The sequence below is a fragment of the Doryrhamphus excisus genome, linkage group LG15, assembly GCF_037039965.1.
Source record: "Doryrhamphus excisus strain RoL-2023G ecotype Guam linkage group LG15, RoL_Dexc_Guam_v1.1, whole genome shotgun sequence".
NCBI classification, from domain to species: domain Eukaryota; kingdom Metazoa; phylum Chordata; class Actinopteri; order Syngnathiformes; family Syngnathidae; genus Doryrhamphus; species Doryrhamphus excisus.
In genome coordinates, this window is record NC_136371.1 from 10,753,792 (window position 1) to 10,778,734 (window position 24,943).

At 44.3% G+C, this 24,943-nt stretch overlaps 6 protein-coding genes and 1 non-coding gene across 20 annotated transcripts; 3 read left to right on the forward strand and 4 right to left on the reverse strand.

Annotated features, from left to right (window-relative positions):
* Positions 1-43: 43 nt before the first annotated feature.
* arpc2 (actin related protein 2/3 complex, subunit 2) lies at positions 44-5,489 on the reverse strand. The gene is made up of 10 exons (XM_058051238.2): positions 5,260-5,489; positions 4,361-4,395; positions 3,889-4,001; positions 3,094-3,139; positions 2,785-2,971; positions 2,619-2,712; positions 2,024-2,150; positions 1,843-1,943; positions 1,225-1,325; positions 44-492 (listed from the first exon to the last, which is right to left on the reverse strand). The coding sequence occupies exons 1-10, from the start codon at positions 5,331-5,333 to the stop codon at positions 471-473; spliced, it is 900 nt and encodes a 299-aa protein (XP_057907221.1). The 5' UTR covers positions 5,334-5,489; the 3' UTR covers positions 44-470.
* A 951-nt stretch (positions 5,490-6,440) lies between these two features.
* Positions 6,441-10,839, forward strand: slc19a1 (solute carrier family 19 member 1). Of its 12 annotated transcripts, none has more exons than XM_058051939.2 (7): positions 6,445-6,519; positions 7,089-7,180; positions 7,311-7,603; positions 8,065-8,851; positions 8,920-9,112; positions 9,687-9,828; positions 9,920-10,839. In XM_058051939.2, the coding sequence occupies exons 3-7, from the start codon at positions 7,319-7,321 to the stop codon at positions 10,100-10,102; spliced, it is 1,590 nt and encodes a 529-aa protein (XP_057907922.2). In that variant the 5' UTR covers positions 6,445-6,519; positions 7,089-7,180; positions 7,311-7,318; the 3' UTR covers positions 10,103-10,839. The 12 variants fall into 12 exon arrangements, with proteins under 12 accessions (XP_057907915.2, XP_057907922.2, XP_057907921.2 ...); XM_058051938.2 differs by having other exon boundaries at positions 7,089-7,162; XM_058051945.2 differs by having other exon boundaries at positions 6,448-6,519; positions 7,089-7,184.
* A 977-nt stretch (positions 10,840-11,816) lies between these two features.
* LOC131104600 (SLAM family member 9-like) lies at positions 11,817-15,093 on the reverse strand. The gene is made up of 12 exons (XM_058051949.2): positions 15,011-15,093; positions 14,861-14,934; positions 14,069-14,224; positions 13,876-14,001; positions 13,624-13,787; positions 13,473-13,563; positions 13,302-13,400; positions 12,818-12,838; positions 12,689-12,709; positions 12,562-12,588; positions 12,430-12,492; positions 11,817-12,362 (listed from the first exon to the last, which is right to left on the reverse strand). Exons 2-12 carry the CDS (start codon positions 14,910-14,912, stop codon positions 12,343-12,345), a joined length of 840 nt encoding a protein of 279 aa, XP_057907932.2. The 5' UTR covers positions 14,913-14,934; positions 15,011-15,093; the 3' UTR covers positions 11,817-12,342.
* A 400-nt stretch (positions 15,094-15,493) lies between these two features.
* cyp4f3 (cytochrome P450, family 4, subfamily F, polypeptide 3) lies at positions 15,494-18,698 on the reverse strand. The gene is made up of 13 exons (XM_058051947.2): positions 18,475-18,698; positions 18,273-18,417; positions 18,144-18,197; positions 17,822-17,949; positions 17,317-17,438; positions 17,104-17,250; positions 16,935-17,043; positions 16,802-16,868; positions 16,618-16,747; positions 16,421-16,554; positions 16,292-16,356; positions 16,131-16,213; positions 15,494-16,064 (listed from the first exon to the last, which is right to left on the reverse strand). The coding sequence occupies exons 1-13, from the start codon at positions 18,664-18,666 to the stop codon at positions 15,869-15,871; spliced, it is 1,572 nt and encodes a 523-aa protein (XP_057907930.2). The 5' UTR covers positions 18,667-18,698; the 3' UTR covers positions 15,494-15,868.
* Positions 18,699-19,301: 603 nt separating this feature from the next.
* LOC131104383 (insulin receptor substrate 1-B-like) lies at positions 19,302-21,935 on the forward strand. 2 transcript variants are annotated; one of them, XM_058051490.2, is made up of 6 exons: positions 19,302-19,461; positions 19,732-20,119; positions 20,203-20,446; positions 20,724-20,973; positions 21,037-21,502; positions 21,569-21,935. In XM_058051490.2, exons 2-6 carry the CDS (start codon positions 19,746-19,748, stop codon positions 21,795-21,797), a joined length of 1,563 nt encoding a protein of 520 aa, XP_057907473.2. In that variant the 5' UTR covers positions 19,302-19,461; positions 19,732-19,745; the 3' UTR covers positions 21,798-21,935. The 2 variants fall into 2 exon arrangements, with proteins under 2 accessions (XP_057907473.2, XP_057907472.2); XM_058051489.2 differs by having other exon boundaries at positions 21,037-21,935.
* Positions 21,936-21,989: 54 nt separating this feature from the next.
* Positions 21,990-23,312, reverse strand: smim11 (small integral membrane protein 11). Of its 2 annotated transcripts, none has more exons than XM_058051491.2 (3): positions 23,240-23,312; positions 22,253-22,451; positions 21,990-22,170 (listed from the first exon to the last, which is right to left on the reverse strand). In XM_058051491.2, the coding sequence occupies exons 1-2, from the start codon at positions 23,252-23,254 to the stop codon at positions 22,263-22,265; spliced, it is 204 nt and encodes a 67-aa protein (XP_057907474.1). In that variant the 5' UTR covers positions 23,255-23,312; the 3' UTR covers positions 21,990-22,170; positions 22,253-22,262. The 2 variants fall into 2 exon arrangements, with proteins under 2 accessions (XP_057907474.1, XP_057907475.1); XM_058051492.2 differs by having other exon boundaries at positions 22,244-22,451.
* Positions 23,313-23,735: 423 nt separating this feature from the next.
* On the forward strand, positions 23,736-23,817 carry trnas-cga (transfer RNA serine (anticodon CGA)). Its single transcript has one exon. It is a non-coding gene; the product is annotated as a tRNA-Ser (tRNA).
* Positions 23,818-24,943: the final 1,126 nt, after the last annotated feature.

Genomic DNA, 24,943 nt, shown 5'->3' on the forward strand with positions numbered 1-24,943 from the left:
ATGAAATTCGGACACCCAAAGGAAAAATAACTTTGGTCGTTACCTCCACTTTTTTGTATGAGTGTTTTATTTTTTTCCTCAAATGACAATGACACGACAGAGGGGAGGGTAGAAAGCAACTCATGAATATTAGATGGTGAGGGTCAAGTAAGAGTACCAAATGGAGTCAAAGATATTGTATCAAAAATGTTTTTTTTCATATATATATTTATATAGGACTAATAATTCTCTTTAACTATGCAAAGCAAGGGAATGCCCTGTTTTCTTTATGTTGAGCCTTGGCTTTTCTGACCAATTCTATTATTCATTATAAAGAAATCAAACAACAAAAACAAGACAGGACTGTTTTGGATGGGCTGTGTGGGGCATTTTAGAGGCTTCCTGGAGGCCTGTCCAGCGAGGCGCCGAGTCGAAGCGTGGTGCGTTCGGGTGTGGCCAGGATGGCTTCAGAGCTCTCTTGGGGCTCCACCTCAGCGGGAGAAGGTCTTTCCACTGACAAAGAGAGGAGGAATTAACACACTGGGGCCGTGCGGGCATTTATCTGTTGATGACTTGAGAATGAGTCGACATTCTTGGTGGAGTTACACATTAACTGCAGAACGATGCTCTGTGCTTGGGGTGGTTACATTTGCAGTACTTAAATGATGTATTTGCAAAAGTCTGAAGGTTTTCCCAGTAAAAACTCCTCCCTGGCTAACTTGTAATACACTCTTGAAATACACAAAATGAGCAGAAAAAGGCTATACAGTAATCCCTCCTTTATCATGGCTCATTGCTTCAATACCCAGGAAGTAGGATTCCTTATATAAAAATGGAATACTATCAAAAGAAAACCTGTTTATGACATTTTAAAAATGTCACCTTTACACTCATATTAATATAGTAGACATAATTGGTGTGTGTTGCTGTGAATGTGTTCCGGTGCTGGAGGAGCTGACTGGTGAGCGGACAGGAAGTGACGTCAGGAGTTGAGTTTTACCTTAGGAGGAATTATTGTGCCTGTTGTGCGATAATACAAAGCTGCAATAGAAGTCTGGTGCTTGTGTGTCTCACCGAAGAGTACAGTGACATGACTGACACCGAGTGACCAGCGTAGGATACGACATGAATCGCTGTCTGAATGAGTCGTCTGAATGCCTTGTATTTTAGTCTTAATGCTAGCATGTGGTTGGTCATTTCCCCCACTCCCATTTTGATCAGCAGAGACGGAGAGAAGCTACGTACGAGATGGTCTTCATCTCCTTCTTCTCAGCATCGGGTCGCGCACGGTTCAGAACCTTGAGGAAGTCTGACGTCTTGGCCCTCATGCGTGTGTGAATGTAGGCCTGCAGAGGAATGAGTGGATAGAAGATGTTCATCATCATTTATTGCTACAAGACTTTACAGAGGATACTATTGTTTGTTCTCTTGTCTTCTTGAGACACAACCGCCCGTCCATAAATCTGTAAATCCGCCCACACAGACTCCTGTCTCCCGAAAATATCTGACTTCATTATCTAGCGGCGGAACACATAACGTTGCACAAGTCAAACACACACATTTGTCATTAAAGTGGCTCAAAACATGCGTTTACAATGGACAGGTCCATTAAGGAAGTAGGAGTCATGTGTACCCAAACGCCCACCGTCAGCTCTAAAACCAGTGTGATGACTCCACGTATCATGCCTGCTATTGAGGAGGATGGAGGGTGGAACTAAAATGACAGTGACTCTTTAAAAGCCTGTTATTAAAGCAGAATTTATGCCCTTATGACAACAGGTGCAGCAATGTGAAACTAACTCGAACTCTTATCAGATGATGCAACAGAAACAACAAGTCCAGCAAAACCGCCTCCCAGCTTACCTTGGAGCACTTTATGTGGTAATGCAGGTAGTCCCTGAAGGTGTGGATGAGGTTGATGGTGTTGTCTCTGGCGTTGGCATTGGTGTGACGTGGAAAGAGGACTGCAAACAGCACAGCATGCCTTCAGTAGTATCACGCCAGTCGTGTCGGAAAATGATAAATTAGCAGCGCAGGAACTCACCAAAGGTGATGTACCCAATGTTGTCCCCAACGGCCGCGTCCGTGTCCTTGAGTTCCAGAGGCGGCTCCCTGTGGCTGAACAGCACCTGGGGGGCTGTGTGGCTGGCTCGCCGACCCTCCTTGAACTCCTACATTCATCAACAGTTTTGTGTTTTGTCACTTTGCAACATGAACTCGTCAGCGATGAGACCCTCCTGGATTCAGATAATGGACACTTCATACTGAACACCAGCATCAGTGCTGAGCTAGCTTTATCTTAGAATGGTGCATTAATTTGCATCACGTAACTCCTCGGGTACAAGTTGCCACTTATATTTACTGAAACGTTCACTTTCTCCTGCAAAAAAAACTTCCATCACAATTTTTGCAAAAACCTCAGGCCTATTTGAGGCTGCAACAATCTCCAAAAATGGCTGACATTACTACATTTTGCCTGAGCCGAGCCTTATGGATACATGAAAATTAAAATTGGTGTGTACAGTAAATTAGCCATAAAGTAACGAGAGAGTTTTCCGTGTAAAATATCATTACACATTTTCATAACACGACCAATACAATTTAGTACACAATTACAACATTTTTCCCCCCACACACACCTGCATGAAGACTTTTCCGATGATGACATCGTCATCATCTTTGAAGACCGTGCTGAATACCACCGTCACCCGGTCCTTCTTGGCCTCCACGTACCTGAGAGCATCAAAAAGTTAGCGCTTTAACCACTGAAAAAAAGGGGGCACATCATTCAACTCTTGCACATACATGGACTCATCATCTCTGTAGTGGACCACGGCCCTCCTCTCGCCCTCTTTGCCCTCCTCCTGGAACTTGAAGTACTTTTCAAAAACGGAGGCAAAGCAGTTCCTTTTCAGCATCCCGGCTTGGTGCACCACCTGGTCTTTGTTGCCTGGTAGAGTGTCCAGGTCATATAGGAGCGACACGTTGTAGCCTGCAAGGAACAACAGCAGGACTTACTGTCAAACCATCACTTTCTGGGACAAACGTTGGGAAACAGATGTGAAGCGGCAGGTAGAGACTGGAAAGAGATAGCAGACATTCACATAAACGTACCAGACTCTGGTGAAACCAGGAAACTGCCGTACACTCGCTTCAGCAGCTGAAAACAACAAAGGTATTTGGATGTTAGTCAGTGAATATTCCATAACAATCACTGGGAAATGGCATTTTGGTATGTCTCCACTGGGTATCTTTTGGAAAGCTATCATAAAATAACAGTAGTAATTACACCTGGCGGCACGACCATGTCCGCAAGTCCCTTGGAGCTATTTGGGGACCAGGTGCACAAAGATCAACGCCCTGCCTCCTCCACAACTCCATTCTGCATCTGCAAGAGCTTCAACCGAAAAAGTGCAACACCAGCTGAAGTCCACAGGTGGCAGATCTGAGCCAAAGGCTGACTGATGCATACTTTGTAAAACATAACTAGTGTTTTTTTAAAAATTGAACAAAAAAAAAAGGGAGGCAGTCAAACAACATTTCCATACCACAACTAAATAACCAGGCTGGGAGGGTGGTATCATCTGGAGCTAATTAAAGGGGTCAGACTGGAAGGCGGACCTTGTCTCTAATAGTCACTTGTTATTTTGGAAATCAGGTATTTGAATAAGCTGCTTCTTCTATCAGCCTAAAGAATAAAAAGGTGCCTTGACGTATGCCAAAGCATTCGTACAGTGGCTGCAACTTCCTTGCCTGTGGCGAGCGCGCCTCAGACGCATTTCCTGTTTCTACTGGAGGCCTCGGCAGCTGCGTGTTTTTTTTTTCCCCTTACATGGCAGTAAAAGTACTGCAGACCTCATTCCCTTATTTTCCGCTTACTTGAAAGTAGGACAAATGTGTGTGTCATACCTCATCGGCCCCATGCTCCTGGAGCTCCTTGTAGAACTTGAGGGAGATGCTGACCATCACTTTGGTCTTATCTCCATTGGGATTGGAGATGTGGTACAAGACACCATCAAAGTCTACAAGAGAAGGACAGCATGGACAGACCACATGTTCTACTTTTAACAATGTGTAGACTCAGCTCTCATTTCTACACCTCGACAAACGACACCAAACATAATTCAAAGTCAAGACTAACAGCCATAGCATTAACCAAAGGTGATCAAAGTGCCTTTTTTATTGACATATTCTAAAAATCAGGAATGCTCTGATGAAGGTTTTACACTGACATGTTCAGATCACATGACTTTTCATGGAAATCGTCTTTGAAAAGTCCTCGTCCAGTCAAAAAGTACAACAAAACTACTACAGTCACTTATTTACAATCATTTTGGAGTCTGATTGTAACCACGGTACTTGATGACATGTCCTATCTTACCTGCAAACGTCACATCAACAGCCTCTGGCTTTGTTCTGCAAGAAAGACATCAAAGGTAAGCTTTTACCAACAGATTTTATAACAAAAATAATAACCTGGTACTTGTCTCAACAGATTATTGCACCTTATACTCTATAACCTGCAAAATACTACTGAGGGTTTTGTTCATAAACTAGGACTTTAAGAGGTGGATGCTGCTGCAGCTTGCCTAAGTTGAATTCTATGCATGTTCTAATAGAGTGCATCTCTAAGTGCAGCTCAGACTTGACTCAGCTTGACTTCTGGAATGCGGAAGCTGTTAGCTAGCGAGCTAGCGAGCTATCCAACGCCTACTGTCGGGCTCTGTGTTGCTTTAAGAGGCAAGGAAAAATAGTTTTAAATAAATATTGTACAGGGACTGCTATAAAAGCTATCATATTACATCTTTTTGAGACAAATATAATATGATAATATCTATTACAAAACGACCCAAACATCACAGACGGGAACAGAAAACGTTTTCCCATTACAAAGAAGCAAGTTAGCTTGCTATAACAGCTTTATTTAAATTAGTAATTCTGATGCAGCTACTTTCTTTTTAAAAAATAGCATTTATCAAGCCAAATGTGTCAAGCGAACGTTCAGGGGAAACATCATGGACTGGGGTTGACAACACGGATCGTTGAGACACACCCCAGCTAGAGGCGAAGCAGTCGTAGCCGACAGTCTAGCGCATTCGATCTTTCCCCCCACATACATATTACTACAACTTTACTGACTCTCTCGGTTCTGTAAACCTTCACCGGTCCCGGTAAACGATCCCATACAACATCAACGACTGCACCCATAAGCAGAGAAACGCTAAAGGGGGAAGCTAGCCGCAGTTAGCAACGCTAGCCAGGTGTAACAATGATTCTCACCCGTTTGATGCGCTATCGAACTTCAACGACAGCGTCTCCTCTATGATGCGGTTATTGATTTCTAACAGGATCATCGCAATGGATTTGTGGAGTCAAACAAGACGGGGGCTAATCGCTGCAGTTCTGATAAGGTTATTCTATTTGTGTCAAATTCTGCTAAATGTTTCCTCCTTTGACAGACCAGACCGCTTCCGCCGAGGCTTCTTCCGCCTGTCACTTCCGCGTATTTTACACTCGGGACCCCAAAAGACTTGGTCGTCCGCAGTGTTGCCTGTAAGAAATTCGTAATAACCAATAAATAGCCACAGTAATGTATTTTCTTTGCTGTTGATTTATGGTTTATTTATTTTCCGGCGTGCTAATAAGTTACATGGAGGAACATGGCGTGTTTACACTTCAGCATGCCCGAAATGAAAAGGAATAGGGCGAAGGATGAGTATAAATTATGAAATAACAATAACAATCAAGTACATTGCTTAAAATTGTTGGAAATCATGCATCTCCTGTCGTGGTGAATAATTAATCGTTTGTCATTTGTATGTTTTGTTTTTGCATCTCATCTGTCAGTCAAAGCAGACAAGAAAGCACTCAAGTCATAAATTATCCTTCTGAAAAAAACATGAGTAAATACATCTTTGTCCGCGGTGTACGTAATTATAAGGCACAGCAAGCATTGTTTTAGCAACACAGAAGGTCAATAACTACAGTACAGGATGTATGACAAAGCCTTGTGACCTCTCTTACGATTTAGGGGAGGCTTGACTTATTCCGTTTGTTTTCTTTGATATATACTGTAAACACGTTAAACAATATTAATAAATAATAATAAACAATATTAGTCATATTAGTATTAATATTACTTATTTTAATTAAGCGTCAACACTCCTTACATTCGCGCACGTCCATACTTGTGCAGAAGTAAATGCTAAATGCAAATATTTGAAGCGTTTGAATTGACAACATGTAATTTAAAAAATCAAATATTCAAAAACATTTTAAAAACATGAATATTGATACATTTCTTAATTATTATGAATGTATTAAATATTCATTACGTATTTATAATTTGTTAATTACGCATTTATAATTTCTTAAACACGTTATGTAGTGTGTTTCTCTCGGTACACTGCTGCCACCTCTGGAAGACCCCCGTAATGCTGCCATTTTTCCACTGGCAAACTTCATTTCACAGAATGCCTTGCGACGAAAACAAAACGGACTCATCCAATGAACGCCGAAGATACTATGCCAATACACGAGGTATGTAATGTTAAGTAAGTTAAATGCGCATTTAATTTACTGTTACAGCACCCCGTTCAAATGTAAACGACAATAGAGAGTGTTGCGACGTCATTTTCGTACCGTCAGGAATGTGTCGTGAGTTTTGTGCCAGCAAACTTCCTGTCCTATTTATTTGCATCGTTAGCTAGTTAGCTGCAATGTGTTGCATTTACTGCTTATTCCCTTTCAAACGGACTGCTGGAACGGAAAGGTCTTTTTCAAATCACACGGCGACTTAGCAAAGTTTCAGGTTATTGTATTTTATTGGCAAATTTGTTAATATTGTACTCGGGCTTGTTGGCAGTTGACTTACGACACGCACAGTGACTGGTGGTCTGGTTTCCATTAGATTTTAAATCCACTTAATAATAAGCTACGTTTACTGTGTTATCCTGCGGTTGATTCATTAACCCCAAAAATAATTAAATTATTGCCATATGCTAATGTTTGACCAATGTAGACCCGTTTGTAGTTCGGCTGTAGTATACGTGTGTGTTTCAATGGAAAGCAGCAGTATTCCCAATTAACTGAATGTTTTTCTGTTTCAGGTGAACAATGAAACCAACCCGGCGGCTACGTAAGCTTGCTGTAACACATTGTTGCAGCGCCTAACAAAGCAAAGGTCAACATCTTCTCTTATGTGTGTGAGGGTGACGGCATGTAGCATTTTAACCTCACACACACACACACACACACCATTCCAACTGTTGTTTGGAACGAAAACAAGGTTCAAGAGTTGACCGAGTTGCGTTTTCACTGTGCCACATCAGCTGACACGATGGTTGCAGAGGGAACAGCAGAGCAAGAGACCGAGATGGAGCAGAAGGTGCCTGCAGCTCGAGACGCTGGAGGACATGAAAACGGAGAGCTGGAGATGGCGGTCTGTACTTTGGAGGAGCCGGCTGCTTCTAATCGTCTCCCGGAGAAGCCCGAGGAGCCCCGAAAGTGGATGTGTGCCATTATGTTTTTGTGTTTCTATGGATTTATGGCATCCATCAAGCCTGGGGAACCCTTCATTACGCCATATCTGCTCAGCACTGAAAAGAACTTTACCAAGCAGCAGGTCAGTGTTGCCCTCAGGCCTGCTGTATGTTTGTTTCAGTTTGCCACATCATACTCTTCTACTTTAATACTACTCTACTACTGCTATACAGGTCATAATTAAGGATGGAAAATAGATTTATTGATGCAGGGTTTTTTCTGGGTGAACTATTGGCAATAATGAGTGTCCTGTGAGGCGATCACTGATCCATCTTACTGCGGTGAAAGCTCACATTCCTCTTCTGAAAGTGGGTCAGTGTTGAGTGTTTGCATTAGGAATGACTATGATTAACTCTTATTGGAAGGGGAATATTTGTTGGAATAAGAAAAAATGTGAATAACTATTTTTGTTGGGTTGTCAATGATGAATATTTACATTTGTAAACAAACATGTTAATTTTCATTATTTGTTCCGAATGAGAAATTATGCAAGATCTAATAATCCTCGTTGATTGAATTTCCCTGTCATTTCTGCAATTTTAGGTGACCAATGAGATCACACCGGTGCTGACGTACTCCTACATGGCAGTGCTGGTTCCAACCTTCCTGCTGACCGACCTTCTGCGCTACAAGCCAGTTCTGGTCATCCAGGGTGTCAGTCAGGTGGTGATCTGGCTCATTCTGCTCTTGGGTACATCACTCATTCAGATGCAATTCATGGAATTCTTCTATGGCGTGACAATGGCATGCCGTGTGGCGTATTCCTCCTACATCTTCTCCCTGGTCACCCCTGGGCTCTACCAGCGCGTGGCCAGCTACTCGCGCTCCTCCGTCCTCTTGGGAGTGTTCACCAGCTCCGTGCTGGGACAGCTTTTTATCTCCGTGGGCAAAATCACGTACACCACCCTCAGCGCTATTTCTTTGGGTTTCGTCAGCTTTGGTCTGGTGCTGTCGCTGTGCCTGCCCTGGCCAAAGCGCTCATTGTTTTTCAACCAGGCGTGGAATCAGGAGCACAGAGAAGCAGCCGCTCAAGTAGCCTCCAAGGCAGAACTGGACAAGATGAACCCGAAGGATGGCGGGTTGACCACAGCCCTCGCGCCATGCTCTGCATCCCGCTGGAAGGATTCCATCTTTGTGCAGATGCTGATGGAGTTGAGAACCGTGGTGAAAAGACCCAACCTGCGACTGTGGTCGCTGTGGTGGGTGTTCAACTCCACGGGGTACTACCTGGTGTTGTTCTACGTCCACATCCTGTGGAGCAACTTCTCCATATCCAGCGAGAACAAGAACGTTTACAACGGCGGCGTGGAGGCTGCTTCTACCTTACTGAGTAAGCCATTTCTCCAGCTTCAGTGTTACGTGTGCACCTTCCTCAAGTTGATGATCATTCTGTTTCAGGCGCTTTGACCGCCTTCACCGCAGGCTTTGTGAAAATCCGATGGAATATCTGGTCAGAGCTGGTCATCGCCGTGATCACGGCCTTGCAGGCTGGGCTGCTGCTGCTCATGGGCACCACTGACAACCTCTGGGTCTGTTACATGTCCTATGTCCTTTTCAGAGGCTTCTACCAGTTCCTGGTGCCCATTGCCACGTGAGTGCAGACTTATTTGCCCATAACCAGGCTAAAACCAGGTCCAGCTAAAACTTTTTGGACGATTATTGCGTGGGTCTCCTCAGTAGCGATGTTGTTAAAGCTGCTGTTGGGGAAGCAGAAGTGGAGGAAATAATCTTGCACCGAACTGGTGCAAAGGGCGATCCTAATAAATGTGACTAATTGCCAGGTGGCAACGGGTGTGGTTCGTCACTCTGCCAGGAGGAACACAAAGGCCTCATTTACATATAATGTGACCTGCATATTAACCAAGCTGCATATTAACCAAGCTACAGCGACAAAGAACTACATTACTGGTGCATTGACACCTTGTATGCCAATGTAAAATATGACTAAATACTGTAAGTCATTGATTGTACCCGTTACTACACGGTCACAGCACGGATATAAAACCTTGTTGGAGGTTTTGGGAGATGTTTTAATAGCAGGCTTTCTCGGTGGGATAGATGTGTCCCATCTTAGTTGCCTCTTTAGAGTGCACAGAAAAGAGAAAGACGTGTTGTCTCACATCAAGGTTGTGGATGATGGGCATCTATAACATCCTGATGTTTAGTTTTCAGATAGCGTCGTCGCTCACCAAGGAGCTCTGTGCCCTGGTGTTTGGCATCAACACCTTCTTGGGAACCATCCTGAAGACCATCATCAACCTGATATTTGCCGACAAGCGGGGCCTGGCTTTGGATGTCCACAGTCAGGTAAAGTGTGACCTTCAGTCGCGCGATATTACAACAAAAACATGTATTGATGAGCTCCATTCTGATGCGGGCCGTGTGTCTTCTCTTCCAGTTCCTGGTGTACTTCATTTACTTCACCGTGCTCACCGTCATCTACTTCATAAGCGCTGCCATCGTTATCATCCGTCACTACAGGAACCACGGCGGGGCCAGCCAGCAGTCTGAGCTGCCCGAGCTCACCAACGTCGCCGCTGAGGCAGAACCTTTATCCAGCAGCAACAATGCCAAGACATAATAGTCCTCCTCCTCTTAGGAACCTCTGACTCATTTGAATGAGCCGTCATCATGCCTAAGTGCCTCACCACCTCACCCGCTGGCTGATACAAGCGTCAGGAGTGAAAAGTTTCACATTTTTAAAAATCCAATGCACTTTTAATGACACTAAGCATCAGTGTTGCGGGACCCCCTCATTCACGATGGCCAGGATGAGCTGCTTTTGTGTCTCCAGCGGCAAAGGAAAGATTCCAGCGTCGTCATGAGGACACCATGCTAAACCTTTTTTTTTCTTAGTATAGATAATCACATTGTAAATAACTTTAAACGCTTTAAAATGACTAGCATGGATGTCATGTTGACTCTTGTGAATAGTTTTTAGTTCCAAATGCAATGAAACAGACGGGATTTGCATTTGAAGGAAGGATCTTAAGTTTTATAGATTATTTCCTTTGCGGCACAAATCCCTCAATTAGCCCATACGGGACATTTTTCCATTTTGGGTGGAGCGGATGGCTGCAGGATCATTATGGGAAGTAGTGTTACGAATGTATGCAATAGGAACATTTTGTAGCTTTTGATAAAAGTGATGACTTTTTTTTTTTGGAGTAGGATGATATACTCCATCTGGAATGTGAAAATGTACATTTATGTTAGAGAATAATGCTGAAAAAGCTGTGAACTTGTCCGATTGCTGTAAAACAACAAGATTAACCACATTTTTTGTTTAAATTTACAGAATAAATTGATTAACATGTAGTTGGTCTCTTTTAAAGGGAAAACTTTGCCTCAGTCTTTGTGTTGTTTGGTCAGCTGTACCGTACGCCTCATTTGTTTTTCATACCGTGTTTTGGTCAGCACCTCTCAGCAGATGATGGCTTTTTCAAAAATGAATAGTCAGGGATATTTTTGCAGCTGCAGGCGCCTGCCTGGATGTGTTCGCAGAACACTGACATTGTTTGGATAATGAAAAAAAACTTGTAAATTGTTGAATTGAAAAATGAAATGTAGACATTCACACTCAGATTTCGAAAATACACTTATAAATTTAAAAGAAGTCATAAATGTACTTAAATGTTCATAAATGTAACTTTTTCTCTAAATTTCAGATTATTTTTTAAATATTTAAGTCGTAAATTTTACGAGGAAATAAGCATAAACGAATTATTAGCATTAGCCCATCCAACTGCCTTACCTTTACGTCACGTAAGCCCCTATAGCTGTCTCAGGCAATGCCTGTTACATAAGGTTCGGACTGTTGACTCGTAAATTTACGACTTTATTTGTATATTCGGGTTATATTTATTCTCAAAATCTCCATTATTTTAACACTCCATCATACCTTTATTCTCGTAATATTACAAGGTTTTTTTTATTCTTGAAAAAAAATCTCCATTATTTTAATAATCTGTGTGACAGGCATTGCTTGAGATAGCTATGAAAAGAGGGGACTTATGTTACACTTTTTCTCGTAAATTTACGACTTTGTCATTGTTTTCCTACTCGTACAATGCAAACATTTTTCACCAATATTCAAACTTCATGTCAGCGTTCTGGCTCCATACGTGAGGAACAAGCATTCACACGTCTTCCTACAAGTTTACCGTGTATAAGGTTATTTGTGTGTGTCTTTACAAGTGGTTCTTTCCCCCCCAGAAAATATACAGAACTTATTTGGCGTGAAACAGTTCAACTTGGTGCTCCCGAGTGGTTGCATTTCAAAGTGATACTTCTTTTGTCTTGGTTTATTTTATTTGACAATTTAAAACACTGCTTAAAAACAACAGATGTTGTACAAAACAAACAATTTCACAACCTTTTAAATGGGGAGGGAACTTTGTGCAATAATGAAGTTCACATATAAACATGCAGTGCATTAAAAGAGAAAACTCGAGGTCCTGCCAACCTCGTTTAAAGTAAGAACATGTCGGTGTTCAAATGAGGACAGGTGCACAGGAATAATGTATTCAATTAAAATGCATCAAAAGTGCACAATGATGCCATTGTTGATTGACAATGGCCACTTGCCCATACCCGCCCCCTCCCTCCATGTCATCATGCATTCCCTCCCCACACTGATGTTGGTGCCAGCCTGTGTCAGGTATGCTGGCCCACACTGCAGGATTTCCTGCTATTGTCTGAAGTTGAGGTTGCAATGAGGAACTACGTGTGCTTTCCCTTGTTTTGCTCTGTGCACGCTCTCATCCACACTCTCGCTGCCTAAATCAACTGTTAATAGACTGCTGAAAAGTGAATGGCCGTCTAGGTCATTGGTGTTTCTTCTGCCAAAGACAAAAAAAGTGCAAGAAAAGTTGGGATACTGCCCAAAGTGTTTTTCTCAAGTAATACCTTCCACTTGTGTGTTCTCTTGATGATGAGTTGTTCTGCCGTTTGATTCCAGAGCGCTTCCGCCTACAGATGTGATTGTCACATTTTAAAAGCTTCAAAATAAAGAAAAAGGAGACAGCAGCTGGTACTTACTTTGCGTCTCCCGCCGTTTCCAGAAGTCTGAAAAAAACAACAAATCATAAATCAGATATCCTTGAAGGCTCAATTCATTAAAAAATGAGTTTTGCTTGGAGTAGCAAGTGTTATATTAGATACCAACCTGCTTCCCATGGATTGGAATCTATAGGAATTGGGAGATTAAGCAAAAAAATAAAAAGATCATTAAAAAAATTGAGATCACCAGTTAGCAAGATGATCACTGATTGTACAATATTTTATTTATGCTTACCTTTTTGGAAGAACCACAAGCCTGTGTACAATGAAGACATACAGAATTAAAAAAAAACAAGAAAGTCAAATAGAGTGTTCTAGTACAAAGGTCCCTACACTGATGAGTCCACATTGAGACTCTGGTTTTCCCCAAAAGTCACCCAGCAGCGCCCCATATTTCAAAGATCGTCACCAAATTTGGCGGCTGTGTCTCAACCCATGTTCACAAATGTACAAGAAATCAGCTATTTTGATTTGGACTGGCCATTTTAGGCCAAAACCAGGGGTGGTATTTGGACAAACTCCTCCTCGGTACGAGCCCAAATCCATGTCACGGTGACTAGCATTTTAGCCTACGCCATATGCTGTGGGCGTGGCGTGTAGACAAACCATGATGGGAATGTAAACATTAACTCTGCTCCACATGGTCAGAGCTGGATAAGAAGTTCCTGCCACAAGGTATGATGGTGACCCCATGTTTCCTGACGGTTTTGACGTCTCACCTGTTCTGCATTTGTGTAAGAGCACCAGCAGCACCACTGCAGTCACCAGACAGATGAAGACGGTTACTCCTGCATTTAACTTCATGCCATCTCCGCTCGCTGTGAAAACACAGGCAAGTTTTCTGCTTGTTCTGGTGAGTCCTCGAACTGGACTTGTGTGTGATAGCTCACCAGTGCCGAATGGGTTTCGAGTAGACTGGCTAGCCTTTTTACTGACTGGATTCTCCAGCTCGCAGCTGATGTCGCCTGAACTTGGGCTGTCCTAAGAGGTTTTCGTGTTCAGCATTTTTAACGTGACATAGTTTCATTTACAGCAAAGCACCTTCTGAATCCTGTGATCCTTAGATGAGTTTGTTTCCACCAAATCGCCAAACGTCCAAGTGTAAGTGACGGGCTCTGCACCTGCGGTGTTGGCGGCACATGTCAAAGTGCACGTTGTCACCTCAGCATCACAGGATGTGAAGACGGTGGGCTCGGGGACAGATGCTAATGAAGAAACAAAGACAGTGTCATCTTCTGTTTCTCCTTGATGTTCTCCAACAAGGAACACGGGATGTATGGCTTATCCACGTACAGAGAACTCGGAGATGAGTTGGCGTGGAGGTGACGTAGTTGATCTCAGGCGTGTATCTGCCGCTGTCATCCTGCGTCAGCCCCATGATGGTCAGCTCCCCGCTAGCGTACTTCAGCCTCGTGCGACCTTTCCAAACAATAATTTGAGCATTCCTCCTCAATGCCCGTCTGTGGCTTCAAATGAGAACCCATACCTTTGAACTGACGATACACCTCCGTGCTTTCACCGTCCCACTGGATGGCAATGTCATCTCCGTGCTTCCACATGATGCTGGTGAAGGGGCCGGTCTCAGGGGCCGCAACTGGCCTGAGGATGACTTCATCGCCCACCTTTTTGTAAATGGTTGACCCTGAAAGGAGGTAGAAGAGACTCAAATGGTATACTTCCATTATTACTGATACTGGGTACTTGCTTCCCAAGGGCACCAAATTTGACATAGAGCTGTCCCAGATTCATAACACACTAAGCAGACATGACGGTATTATCCGCTTCCTCTTTTTCATTATTTATTATGAATTGCAACCCCTCCCCTTCCACTAGTCATTGAAGGTGGTGATGGTCCATATGCACACCCGCCATTTGGGACGTGTTGACTGCATCATCCGGGTACTAACGCCGCCCCACATTTGGCTGTACAGCACAGGAACACTTATACACTCCCAATGCCAAGTACGTGAAATGGGACACAGCCAGGTTCACGACCTTTTCACAAAATGCTAGCGTCATGTCAAGCCTGCACAGGTTTGAAGATTCCCGTCCCTTTTTGTGCTCTGCTCTTCTTTAAATACAAGTGTTCAACTTCAGTTACGCTCCCATTGTTACATTTCCAGTTAGCCAAGTTGTCATTGATACATGTCTAAAACTAGCGTTGTCCGTGACATTATAATGGCATAGACCCTTTGAAAGAAACTACAGTAAACACGTTGGTTCCGCAAGCCTGGTGTTTCCAGTAGGGCTAAAAGTGTTTAAAAGAGATGCATTTTACCAGTACAGCAACCGGTTAAAACGACGGAGATGACCGCCAGCCACGCCTGCATCTTCCTTGTCACTTCGGCCAAGCTGGGGGACATAGCAGCCATTAAAGCAATAGATTTAACACTTAAAACAAGTCATTTGTAATGTTTTAGATAGTCACCTTGGAAGTGATGAGAAACTTTTTGTTACCGGAAACGGCGGTGCAGTGGCAAAAAACGCCCCGCCCAACAACACTCAAAAAAAAAAAAAAGAAAATCCTGCAGTAAAGTTAAAAAGATACTCACAGATTCGACCCTCCGAGCTCAATAGCTCCAAAACAAAAAGTTGTTATATAGCAAAACATACAAATGTACATAAACTAACCAGTGTAAAACACCCAGTGTCAAAAAAACTAACCAAATGGGCAAACATTTAAAAAAACTAAAAGAAAAAGGTGACAGTGAATTGAATTGAACTACTCTAACACACCTGGGTATTGAGAAGTCCAAAACCACACTACAATATCCTGATAATTAATAATAATAATCTCCTTTCATTGAAAGCAGCGGGTGTGATTACATTAGAGTACATTTGTTTCACCCTTTTTGGCCAATTCTTTGAGTGTCTTGTACCCAAACAATCACAGCATCAAACATACTTGAACATACTGTACGTGTTACAGAATTGGATTTATTCATGATTATTATGATAAGTAATCTCCAAAATAATTATAAAGCACAATAAAAAATTACCAAAATAGAAAAATAACCAATTACGTGGTCCAGCGACTTCTTGTACAGCCATTAGCTACTTCTTTTACTGAGGAGTGGGCAACATTGAATTAGTGCAATAATACCAAAGAAGAAGAGGAAAACATTTGTAGATGGTCCCTGAGCTGCTGACTCACTGCCGGCTTCTCATAGAGATCAATTTTAGTCAGACTGCACACAAGACGGCTCGTTTTTTTCAATTTTGGATATGTGAAAAAGTGTAATAGGAGATGTATTTTGCTTTCATGAAGGTGACATCAGTGGCATTTTCATGAGTTGGGCGGGGTCAGAGGCTCCAGCTGCAGCCACAGGCCGCCCTCGGCACGCAGCACAAGCTGGGGAAGACGGCGAACCTCTTCAGAGCCAGATTTGGGGTTCACCCCCAGGCTCAGGCGGAACCTGTGCAGGGTCAATGCCACGACAACACGGAGCTCTGCTAGAGCAAACTTCTGACCGATGCAGTTCCTGCAAACACACGTCATTAGCACACAACTGGAGGTTGGTGTAGGGCAGATACTGAAGAAGCAGCACCTGGGGCCTGAGGAGAAGGGAATAAAGGCATGAGAAGAGCGGCTCTCGTGGTGAATGCCTTCAAATCGCTGAGGATCAAACTCCTGGTCCAGAGTGCACAGCCTCAGTCAAAGACCATACATTTACAACTGAGTGACAATGAAAAGCGTTTCCGTGCGTACATGTGGATTTGTCCATACGTCAGGGTTGTGGTGGGTCCCGTAAATGCTCACTAAGCAGATGGCACCTGGTGGAGGTAGAAGGAGGACCTGATAGAGTATAACAAACTTTTTTGTGTAATGTGGTCTCACCCTTTGGTACGGTTCGGTTCCCCGGCAGCAGCATGTCTTGGGTGTAGGTCCTGGTTACGGCCTGCACCGGCGAGTGGAGCCTGAGCGCCTCCCTGATGCACATGGTGGTGAAAGGAAGGTTGGACAGATCTTCCCTGTGCAAGAACACCTGTGTAAGTACGTGCTTGTAACGGTGTGTGCGTGCTTGTTTTTCTAACCACTCTATTCCTCGACCCTGGCGTCCACACATCAGCTCCAGCACCTCTGTCCTGCATTTGTCTTGAAAGTGTGCGTGGCGTGCTAAATTGTACAACGTCCAGCAAATGGCGCTGGCCGTGGTGTCGTGACCTGCAGAGGAAGACGCTCAGTTCTGACGGACTCTTGAATCTGTGCGCGTCTCACCTGCAAACATGAAGGTGTTGGCCTCCGCTTCGATCTCCTCGTCTGTTAAACCGTGCCCGTCTCCATCCTGAGATAAGCATCAGCGTCACTTCATCATGCTCTTTGCTTCTGTGTGCCATCGTGCAATGGAAACCTTGGATAACAGGATGATGTCCACAAAATCCCTTTTCCGATGTGGGGTGGAGGTAGCATCAGACTGGTCGATGAGCGCATGGCGCCTCTGAACCACTTCTCTTGTGAACCTGCATGAGGTCGCGACGTCACCGTGCTGTATTTGTACCACCTGCATGTGTGTGTGTTACCTGTGCACAACGTTCAAAGCCTTCTTGAACCGTTTCCCCTGCCGCGTCTTCCAGTAAACCCAGTCCCAGTGATGCAGAATGTTCTGGCGCCGCTCGATGAGGAGGTCACTCAACTCCACGATGGCTGACACATACTCACTGCGGGACCTGCAGAGACATGGAGGTTTCAAGAAAAAAAAAGGCAGTGGGGACGAGTCGAGGGCGGGTCCTCACTCCTGACAGTTGCTGCTGTAACTGAAGGCGCATTTCAGCAAACTGTCCAAAGTCATCAGCGTGACGTGGTCGAACATCTCGATGGTGGTGCGGCCCTCCGCCACCAGACGCCGCCACTTTTCCTGTGGGGAAGGGAACCACACTTTTCTTCAAGATCCTTCTGGTCAACACATTCAGACATTCTGGCTTTGTCTCAAATGGAAAACACGGATCCCTGTCGCAATGTTTTCTCCATGTATAACTCTATACAATGTATATGTTGTTCATATCCATCCATCTGTCTTCTTTTGCTGGGTCAACAGCCTAAACAGTGAAGCCCAGACTTCCCTCTCCCTAGCTACTCGCGGTGTATTCCGAGGCGTTCCTGGTCCAGTGGAGAGACATAGTCTCGCCCAAGTGTCCTAGGTCTTCCCCAAGGCCTCCTACCAAGTGCACTCAGTATGGAAGTGTGCCAGTTTAGACAGAACACAGCCTCTGATTGCGCCTCGGCGTCTTTTTGCCTTACGTGCATGGTGTCTGCTGAAGCGTTAAATGTGGCAACGTAGTTCCTCAGTATGTCAAAATGAAACGCTGGGGTGAGGAGGCGCCTCCTGCGGGCCCACGCCTCCCCATTGCTCAGTAAGAGACTCTGGCCTGCACGGAAGACAAGAGGATAGAAAATGTCATTTTTTTTCATAAGGTTGACTTTATTCTGATGGTTACGGTCCTTTGTGAAAATTATGTTTTTCTCAGTGTTGTGGCATTTTTTTCTTATATACTTCATTCTAACATTTGTACTTTTTTCTTTAAAATGACTGCTCTTTTCACGGTCCGTCACTAAGACTCACCAAGCCAAGGACGGAGATGACCGTAGATGAGCTCGTCTTTCAGCGTGATGCTGGCTGCTCGGCGAGAGGAATAGGCACCATTGAAGAGGGAATGAAATAAACAATCCTGTAGTGAGGCTGTGACTTTACCGGGTGCTAAAAGCAGAGGTTTGGTAAAGTCGGGGTGAAAGAGTCTGACCAGGTGGTAGAATGGTCCGAGGAACCAGCTGCAGGAATGTTTGTACGTCTGCACTAACTCATCCACCTGGAGGAGACCTTCCTCTGTGCTCTGCATCTGATACACACATTCAGAGACAAGACACATGTTGTGACGTGTGTGCAAGTGGCCTACCTGGCCCAGGTGACCTATCAGCCAAGAGTGTGCACGAGGCTTGCTGAAGCAGGACAGTCTGTGAGTGAACCAAGCATGTTGAAGCAACAGCCTGGCTGTCCAGACCGTAACCATGGCAACCAGTCCAGCACCGGCCACTAGCAGAACTTGACAGAGGCCAGCCCAGCAAAGGGCAGACAAGAGGAGTGACATCCTGGCACGGACTGACAGAAAGATGGCAGTTTGATAGCTACCGTATCTACAATGACAAGCCGCTGGTGTTGAAACAGGCATTGCAAACCAGACCAGCTCTGCCTGTTTGATGCAATTATTTCAGCACCACTTCCTGTTGGGCTTTTCTCTAGCTTTCTCTAGCAAATTACTCTATAGGTTATTCACTTTTCACAGTATTTCACAGGATTGACCCAAATACTGATACTACCAATATGAAAGACAGTATCAGTATCGGCCCAGCTTGTCGTAGTATTATTAGTAAAACATAATTTTAGAAGCATTCAGTTGAAATATTAAAAGTCAAAATAATCAAACAGTACATCCTGCATTGCATTGATGTTGTGCTTTGTCGTGTCTCTTTACAGCCAGGTGGGGGCACTGTTCTGCCAGTAGCAGTTTTTCTCCGACAGTGCTGCTAGTTTATTTAGAGGCAAAACTACAACATACAACTACAACTATACACGGTCTGTGGTCAGGGTTTACTGTATCCGACGGTCAAATAGAGCACGTATGGTATTTTAATCAAATTACCACAATTTGTCATTTTCCATCTGGCATCACTGTACCGCTCCCCCTCAATGGGGAGCAAATGAAGAGGATAGAATGTTCGGTTTGTACGAGCTGATCATGAAGGCCACACTGATTAGCGCTTTCGTGCACCTGAGCACCATTGAGACAGAAAATGCTTTTAACCGTTAATTTGAGCTCAACTAGAAAATGAAACTAATCTAACCGCGCATACTCGCAGATGTAATGTTTACCTGTTCAAATCAGGTGAGTTTGGCTCAACCCACAGGATTGACTTAGCTAGCTAATGTGTTGGTCAATTTAGATCAGCTAGTTTTGACACAGCAGTTTCGTCAGTGTCTTCAAATAAATTCCCCCAAAATGTGTGGCATTGGAATAGAAACTGTTTTAGTGTTTCAGTATTTAATACAATGTTATGATTTGAGACTGCGGGCGACATAGTTATGATATATCCAGTTATGATGAAGGACTTTTTAGATGTATTGTGTTAACTCACTCCCGTCTGTGACGGTGCAGGTTTCCCTCTGGACATGAAGGAGACGGTTGACCGGCACAAGAGGAGAGCTTCCAGCTCCGAGCAAATGTGGTCCTCCTGCAGTGAGTGTGAGACCCAGATCAGAGCTGGCGAGCCGGACCATCATGTAGGAGGGCTGGACCTCTACCGCAACAGCCGAGCCTCCATCCCTCTGGTGGGAACCCTGATGAGCTCCTGTGGGCAGCAGAGCGATGTGGTCAAACAAGGCTACCTGGGGAAGCTTGAGAGGAACCACAGAAGATATTTTGTCCTCAGAGCGGGTAGTCACACTGGCCCGAGTCGGCTGGAGTGGTACAAGTCTCTGGAGAAGTTTGCAGCCATGGAGAAGTCTTCTGGAAAAGCTGTGCTGTTTGGGCCCAGCAAGCAAGGGTTTGTAAATGAAGTGCCTTTTTGTTAGATGTTTGTCTCTCGAAGCAGCGTTTTAAGGAATTCAATGGCTTCCTCTTTCCCAGAGTGATTTACCTGAGGTGCTGCATTGGTGTCGGCTCCCTGGGCAGCTCCAGGAAAGGCCTCACGGTGGCGCTGTATGCTCAGGACCAGACCCTGGTGCTGGTGGCAGAGGACCAGCAGGACCAAGAAGGCTGGTATCGGGCCCTCAAGAAGATGTTGACGGAGGAGCGTGAGGATGAAGAGCAAGGGTGCGATGATGAGGATGATGGCTACTGCACGCTGCCGCCTGCCAGCTTCTTCACTGAGGTGACTTATGTCCAGCCAGGATGCTAGTTCATAAATACATTTTTATTTGTATCATTTATATTGTATTTTAAACAATGTAAAAAATGACATTATATTTAATGTGTACATTTTTAATATAGTATTTTTATTGTCATTTATACATTTATTAATATTAAAATGATTAAATATTTTATATTAAAAATGCTGAGCTGTGCTTTCCGCTTACCATATGCAAGAATCTAGTGTTTTTGAGACATTTATTGAAGTTGAATAAACGCAACCACTTTTACTGTTCAAGGTTTGGCAGGTCTCGGTGAAGCCTCGAGGTCTGGGTCGCTCCAAGTGCCTCGCAGAGGAGCTCCGTCTCTGCCTCACTGCGACCTCTCTCATCCTGGTCCAAGTGGGAGCGTGCTGCGATTTGCCCTCCATCACAATACCCCTGCTCAGCGTGCGTCGCTTCGGCCACTTGGACGGATCCTTTTTTTTTGAGCTTGGTCGGTCGGTGCCCATCGGTCCCGGAGAGATCTGGGTGGAAGCGAAGGACCAAGGTGATCACCAGCTTTATGCTGCCTCATCACAGGACCGTGATTCCACTGCTTTTGCTTTGACAGGAAACCCCGCCGTGGCTCAGCACATTCATGAAGCGGTCCGAGACGCCGTCCGAGCGCTTCGGGTTCTTCCGGATTTCAGCCGATCCCCCACCACAAACCACAGTCAGCTCCTGGTCCCTAAACGCTGCAGACCCAAATACAGAGACAAGTCCTCAAAAGGGAGACCAGTTGGTCCTCTCCCGATGCAAGCACATGCACATAGTGACACAACAGAACCTGACTCTTCCCCCAGCAAACACGGCAACACCACGCCCGAGCGTGACGGCTACATGGACATGATGATGCAGACTGGCAGTGAAGGGACTTGTGCTGCACCAGGTGAGGAAGCGGGTCAAGGATACATGATGATGTCACCGCAGGCCAGCCGCAGTTCCTCCGCTGCCCCTTGGGATGAATATGTTGCCATGGCGAGCCCGCAAAAAGACGACCGGCCAGCTTTCATTTCCCCGCAGACATCACGGAACAGGTACTTTAAACCCGTTACCTTGACGTTCGCTTGTCCAACCATTCCACCATCTCCTGCCTCTGACAGGCATCATCCATCCAACCACCAGCTACAGCTGCCACCACCCTTTGGGCCCACTTGTTCTCCTTGGTCGCCTTTTGTCTTAAGCGCTGCATTCCCATCCATGCAAACCCAGGCTTGGCCCCTCGCTACAGCAAGCCGCTCTCCTCGTCTCCAAGCACAAGCTGCACAGCTTGCTGGTAGAATATCTCGACTCTCATCATGTCTGCTGTCTTGTCTGCAAGCAGACCGCTGATCCAGAAGATGACTTTGTCTACTTAGAGGTGAAGAGTATGCGTATTAACCTGGTTGCTTACTGTTTTTGTATGAGTGATAAATGAAATCATGGATATTTCACTGTATAAATTAATAAAAGACATTTGAAAGCAAGTTTATCTGCCTTTCTCTGTAAAGTGGAGAAAAAATAGAAAGGATAAAACCCAGGTACTGCTGTCATTCATTGGGGTTTAATAATCATCCACATTAAAAAAAAATAACCCCTAGCACACATGACATTTAGACAAGAAACTACAATAAATACATAGTGTGGTACTCATGGCTACATGTAGAAAGCAGAAAAACGGTAAGAAATGTATAAAACTGACATAGTGGACCTTGTGTCGTTTCACCTGTAAAGTGAAGAGAGACCCGGTGAGACTACAAGCTATGAAAAAGATGGACTTAATATGTCCGATGTAGTACCAAATGCACCTGACTGGTCTCAGTCTTCCTTCAAGTTGTCAATGAGCTCTTGTGTCCGCTGAGCCAGCTTCCTCCTCTCGGCTTGCTGCTGCTTCAGCGCCGCCTCAGCCTTCTTACTTTGGTAGATCTTCACCCCAGCAAAGCCCAAACACAGAATCAGCGTTTTCAGGGCCAAGATGTACAAGAGTATGGGTACGTTGTCCAAAGCCTGACAACAAAGAGACAGAAATTAAGTGACAAGGACTGACTGAAAGAAGAGATCCTCATGGGATAGATGTTTCTCCTCATACGATATTTTACACCCACAAAGGCCTGGGAAATCTGGGCGGGATGCTAAATCTGTCCCAGTGTCAAAAAGAGGGATGGGCTTGGTTGAGAAAGCCTGGCAGCTGCACACTCGTGGTGGGCGATACTTCATGTTTTGATATCGTTCCCATAAAAAGTAAAAACAGTGCTAGTATTTCTTGATTTATTTTTGAGATTCTTGAATAGTTTTACGATTTTGGACAAACAGGACAAACACGTCAGACAGACAACAAAATAATTTGTGACAAATGAACAAGTCTTCCTAATCCTAATGCAACCCTATGACCAACACAACAATCAGACTGTCAAAAATGAACAGACTGTACTCCAAAATATCACTCTGGTATGGATCCTATACGGATATTACCCTTGGCATCGATGATATCGATATTTGGCTCGATACGCCTGCCCTGACTACACACCGAGTGACACAATCATTCATGCGGTGTAACTGTACACTTTAGCTGGGGTCACACACGTTCATCATCGTCTAGCTAGGCTCGCATTCACGACAAGGACATAAACCAACAACATCCTAGTGTTGTTATTAGTAGGAACATAGCATTAGCATGAAGCTCGCGCAGCTCAGACGGTTCACGTCTTGTAGAAATGAACACAACCCGGTCGACGAGTTACAATACGCAGATAAGTTAACCGTTCCTGTGACACGATATATCTGAGGTCATTTACCTTCCAGTTAATCATTTTCGCTTATGAGTTGTCGGTGAACTGCACCGAAGAACAACTTCCCATTAAGAAGGCGGGGCCTAAAGTAGCCAATCATAATGTAATTCCTCTGGTGCTGCATTCTGGGCCCGTGGGACAAAACGCGAGCTGGTTATTTGCACGGATTTTTGCGTCTGTTGATAGCGATGCGTAGAAATCATTTTGGTCAATTGTTAAGGACCCAAACAAAACAGCCAGAAGCCCACAACCACCCATACGTTACAATTGCATTGGAATGCAATACAACGCCGTTAGTGACAGCAGGGAATCCATTATATGTATGCAGTCTCAATGTGTACACTATAAGTTACTTCCCAAAATGGCGATTAATGTACGCTGTAAACGGATCAGACTAATAGTAAAAGGGACGGAACTAGGTGGCCATGTTGGTCATGCATGGCTACACAAGTCTAGATTTGTTTATTCATTTAAGTTCAAAAATCCTCCATTGCGTTGCGTAGTCACGGTGGCCGAGAGGTTAAGGCGTTGGACTCGAAATCCAATGGGGTTTCCCCGCACAGGTTCGAATCCTGTTCGTGACGAATTTTTTTTTCTTCCAGCCTCAAAAAGCGAACGTTTCAGACGTCAGTCAATCTGCAAATTTAACAGACGATACATCATCCAGAAAGACAATCGTGTCAAAACATTGTGCATCGCAAACTCTCAACCACTCGATGGCGCTGGAGGATCACGCTGTTGGAATTTGGAAGCCGAGTGAATAAAATATGAATGGTATGATGTTATGACCATCACAAGCCACAGTATAAAAACACAATTATTCAGTTTTTCTAATGTCTGCATAAAAACAAGATATCATTTCACTTCAATACAATATTTTTATACAATGTCAAATCGGAATGGCAGAGTTGCGGCTCCATAGATTAGTGTACAACAGAATGGAGGACAACAATGGTTTCTCCATATTCATACTGAAAATCTAGGTACCTCTAGTGAACTGTTACTCAGTTTGCACTGTGCACTAACACATTAAGCACTGAGAAGTAAACAAAAAACCCAAAAACCACTGGTGTGACTGCATAGTTCAAAAAGCCTACTAGTAATAATGATAACAATGTGAGGTCATGAGGAAATCTGCATGATTTAGACTACTAGTGTTTGACTTGGGCAGGACTTCTACTACACAAGATATCAGATGGGAGGAAGTACACACTATGAACCTACTATAAACGTTGACAGTAACTATATCAATACTGGAGTACAAATTTTGACTGAATCCAATAATCTTACAAATGGTGCGTGATCACAAATGTAACCATTCAATACGGCTATATGGCATACATTTTAAACAACATATGTACAGGCAACGTCTGTGTCAAGCTTGTGTGGCTCACACCAGTACACTCTCCTTGGGTACCTGGGTACCTTCTAGTGGTTCAAATGTGAATGAAAAAATGGTTTCCAAAATGTTGTCACATTGATTATCAATGATAATTTGTAGCACGGCGGACTAGTGGTTAGCGCGCAGACCTCACAGGAGACCAGGGTTCAATTCCACCCTCGGCCATCTCTGTGTGGAGTTTGCATGTTCTCCCTGTGCATGCGTGGGTTTTCTCCGGGTACTCCGGTTTCCTCCCACATTCCAAAAACATGCTAGGTTAATTGGTGACTTCAAATTGTCCATAGGTATGAATGTGAGTGTGAATGGTT

Excerpts from the sequence above, each read along its gene's own strand:
- LOC131104383 (XM_058051489.2), top strand. The coding sequence starts at position 19,746 with ATGAAGGAGACGGTTGACCGGCACAAGAGGAGAGCTTCCAGCTCCGAG. Across the intron at positions 20,447-20,723 it reads CTGCCAGCTTCTTCACTGAG|GTTTGGCAGGTCTCGGTGAA; the intron begins GTGACTTATGTC and ends TTACTGTTCAAG. Across the intron at positions 20,974-21,036 it reads GGTGGAAGCGAAGGACCAAG|GAAACCCCGCCGTGGCTCAG; the intron begins GTGATCACCAGC and ends TTGCTTTGACAG.
- cyp4f3 (XM_058051947.2), bottom strand. The coding sequence starts at position 18,666 with ATGTCACTCCTCTTGTCTGCCCTTTGCTGGGCTGGCCTCTGTCAAGTT. Across the intron at positions 18,198-18,272 it reads ACCTCTGCTTTTAGCACCCG|CCAGCATCACGCTGAAAGAC; the intron begins GTAAAGTCACAG and ends CTCGCCGAGCAG. Across the intron at positions 17,251-17,316 it reads TACAGCAGCAACTGTCAGGA|GTCCCGCAGTGAGTATGTGT; the intron begins GTGAGGACCCGC and ends ATGTCTCTGCAG.
- slc19a1 (XM_058051932.2), top strand. The coding sequence starts at position 7,319 with ATGGTTGCAGAGGGAACAGCAGAGCAAGAGACCGAGATGGAGCAGAAG. Across the intron at positions 7,604-8,064 it reads AGAACTTTACCAAGCAGCAG|GTGACCAATGAGATCACACC; the intron begins GTCAGTGTTGCC and ends CTGCAATTTTAG. Across the intron at positions 8,852-8,919 it reads GGCTGCTTCTACCTTACTGA|GCGCTTTGACCGCCTTCACC; the intron begins GTAAGCCATTTC and ends ATTCTGTTTCAG.
- arpc2 (XM_058051238.2), bottom strand. The coding sequence starts at position 5,333 with ATGATCCTGTTAGAAATCAATAACCGCATCATAGAGGAGACGCTGTCG. Across the intron at positions 3,140-3,888 it reads AGGAGCATGGGGCCGATGAG|CTGCTGAAGCGAGTGTACGG; the intron begins GTATGACACACA and ends TGTTGTTTTCAG. Across the intron at positions 2,972-3,093 it reads CCTGGTTTCACCAGAGTCTG|GCTACAACGTGTCGCTCCTA; the intron begins GTACGTTTATGT and ends TGTTCCTTGCAG.
- LOC131104600 (XM_058051949.2), bottom strand. The coding sequence starts at position 14,912 with ATGCAGGCGTGGCTGGCGGTCATCTCCGTCGTTTTAACCGGTTGCTGT. Across the intron at positions 12,589-12,688 it reads TTCCAATCCATGGGAAGCAG|ACTTCTGGAAACGGCGGGAG; the intron begins GTTGGTATCTAA and ends TGTTTTTTTCAG. Across the intron at positions 12,493-12,561 it reads GAAACGGCGGGAGACGCAAA|GCGGAAGCGCTCTGGAATCA; the intron begins GTAAGTACCAGC and ends TCACATCTGTAG.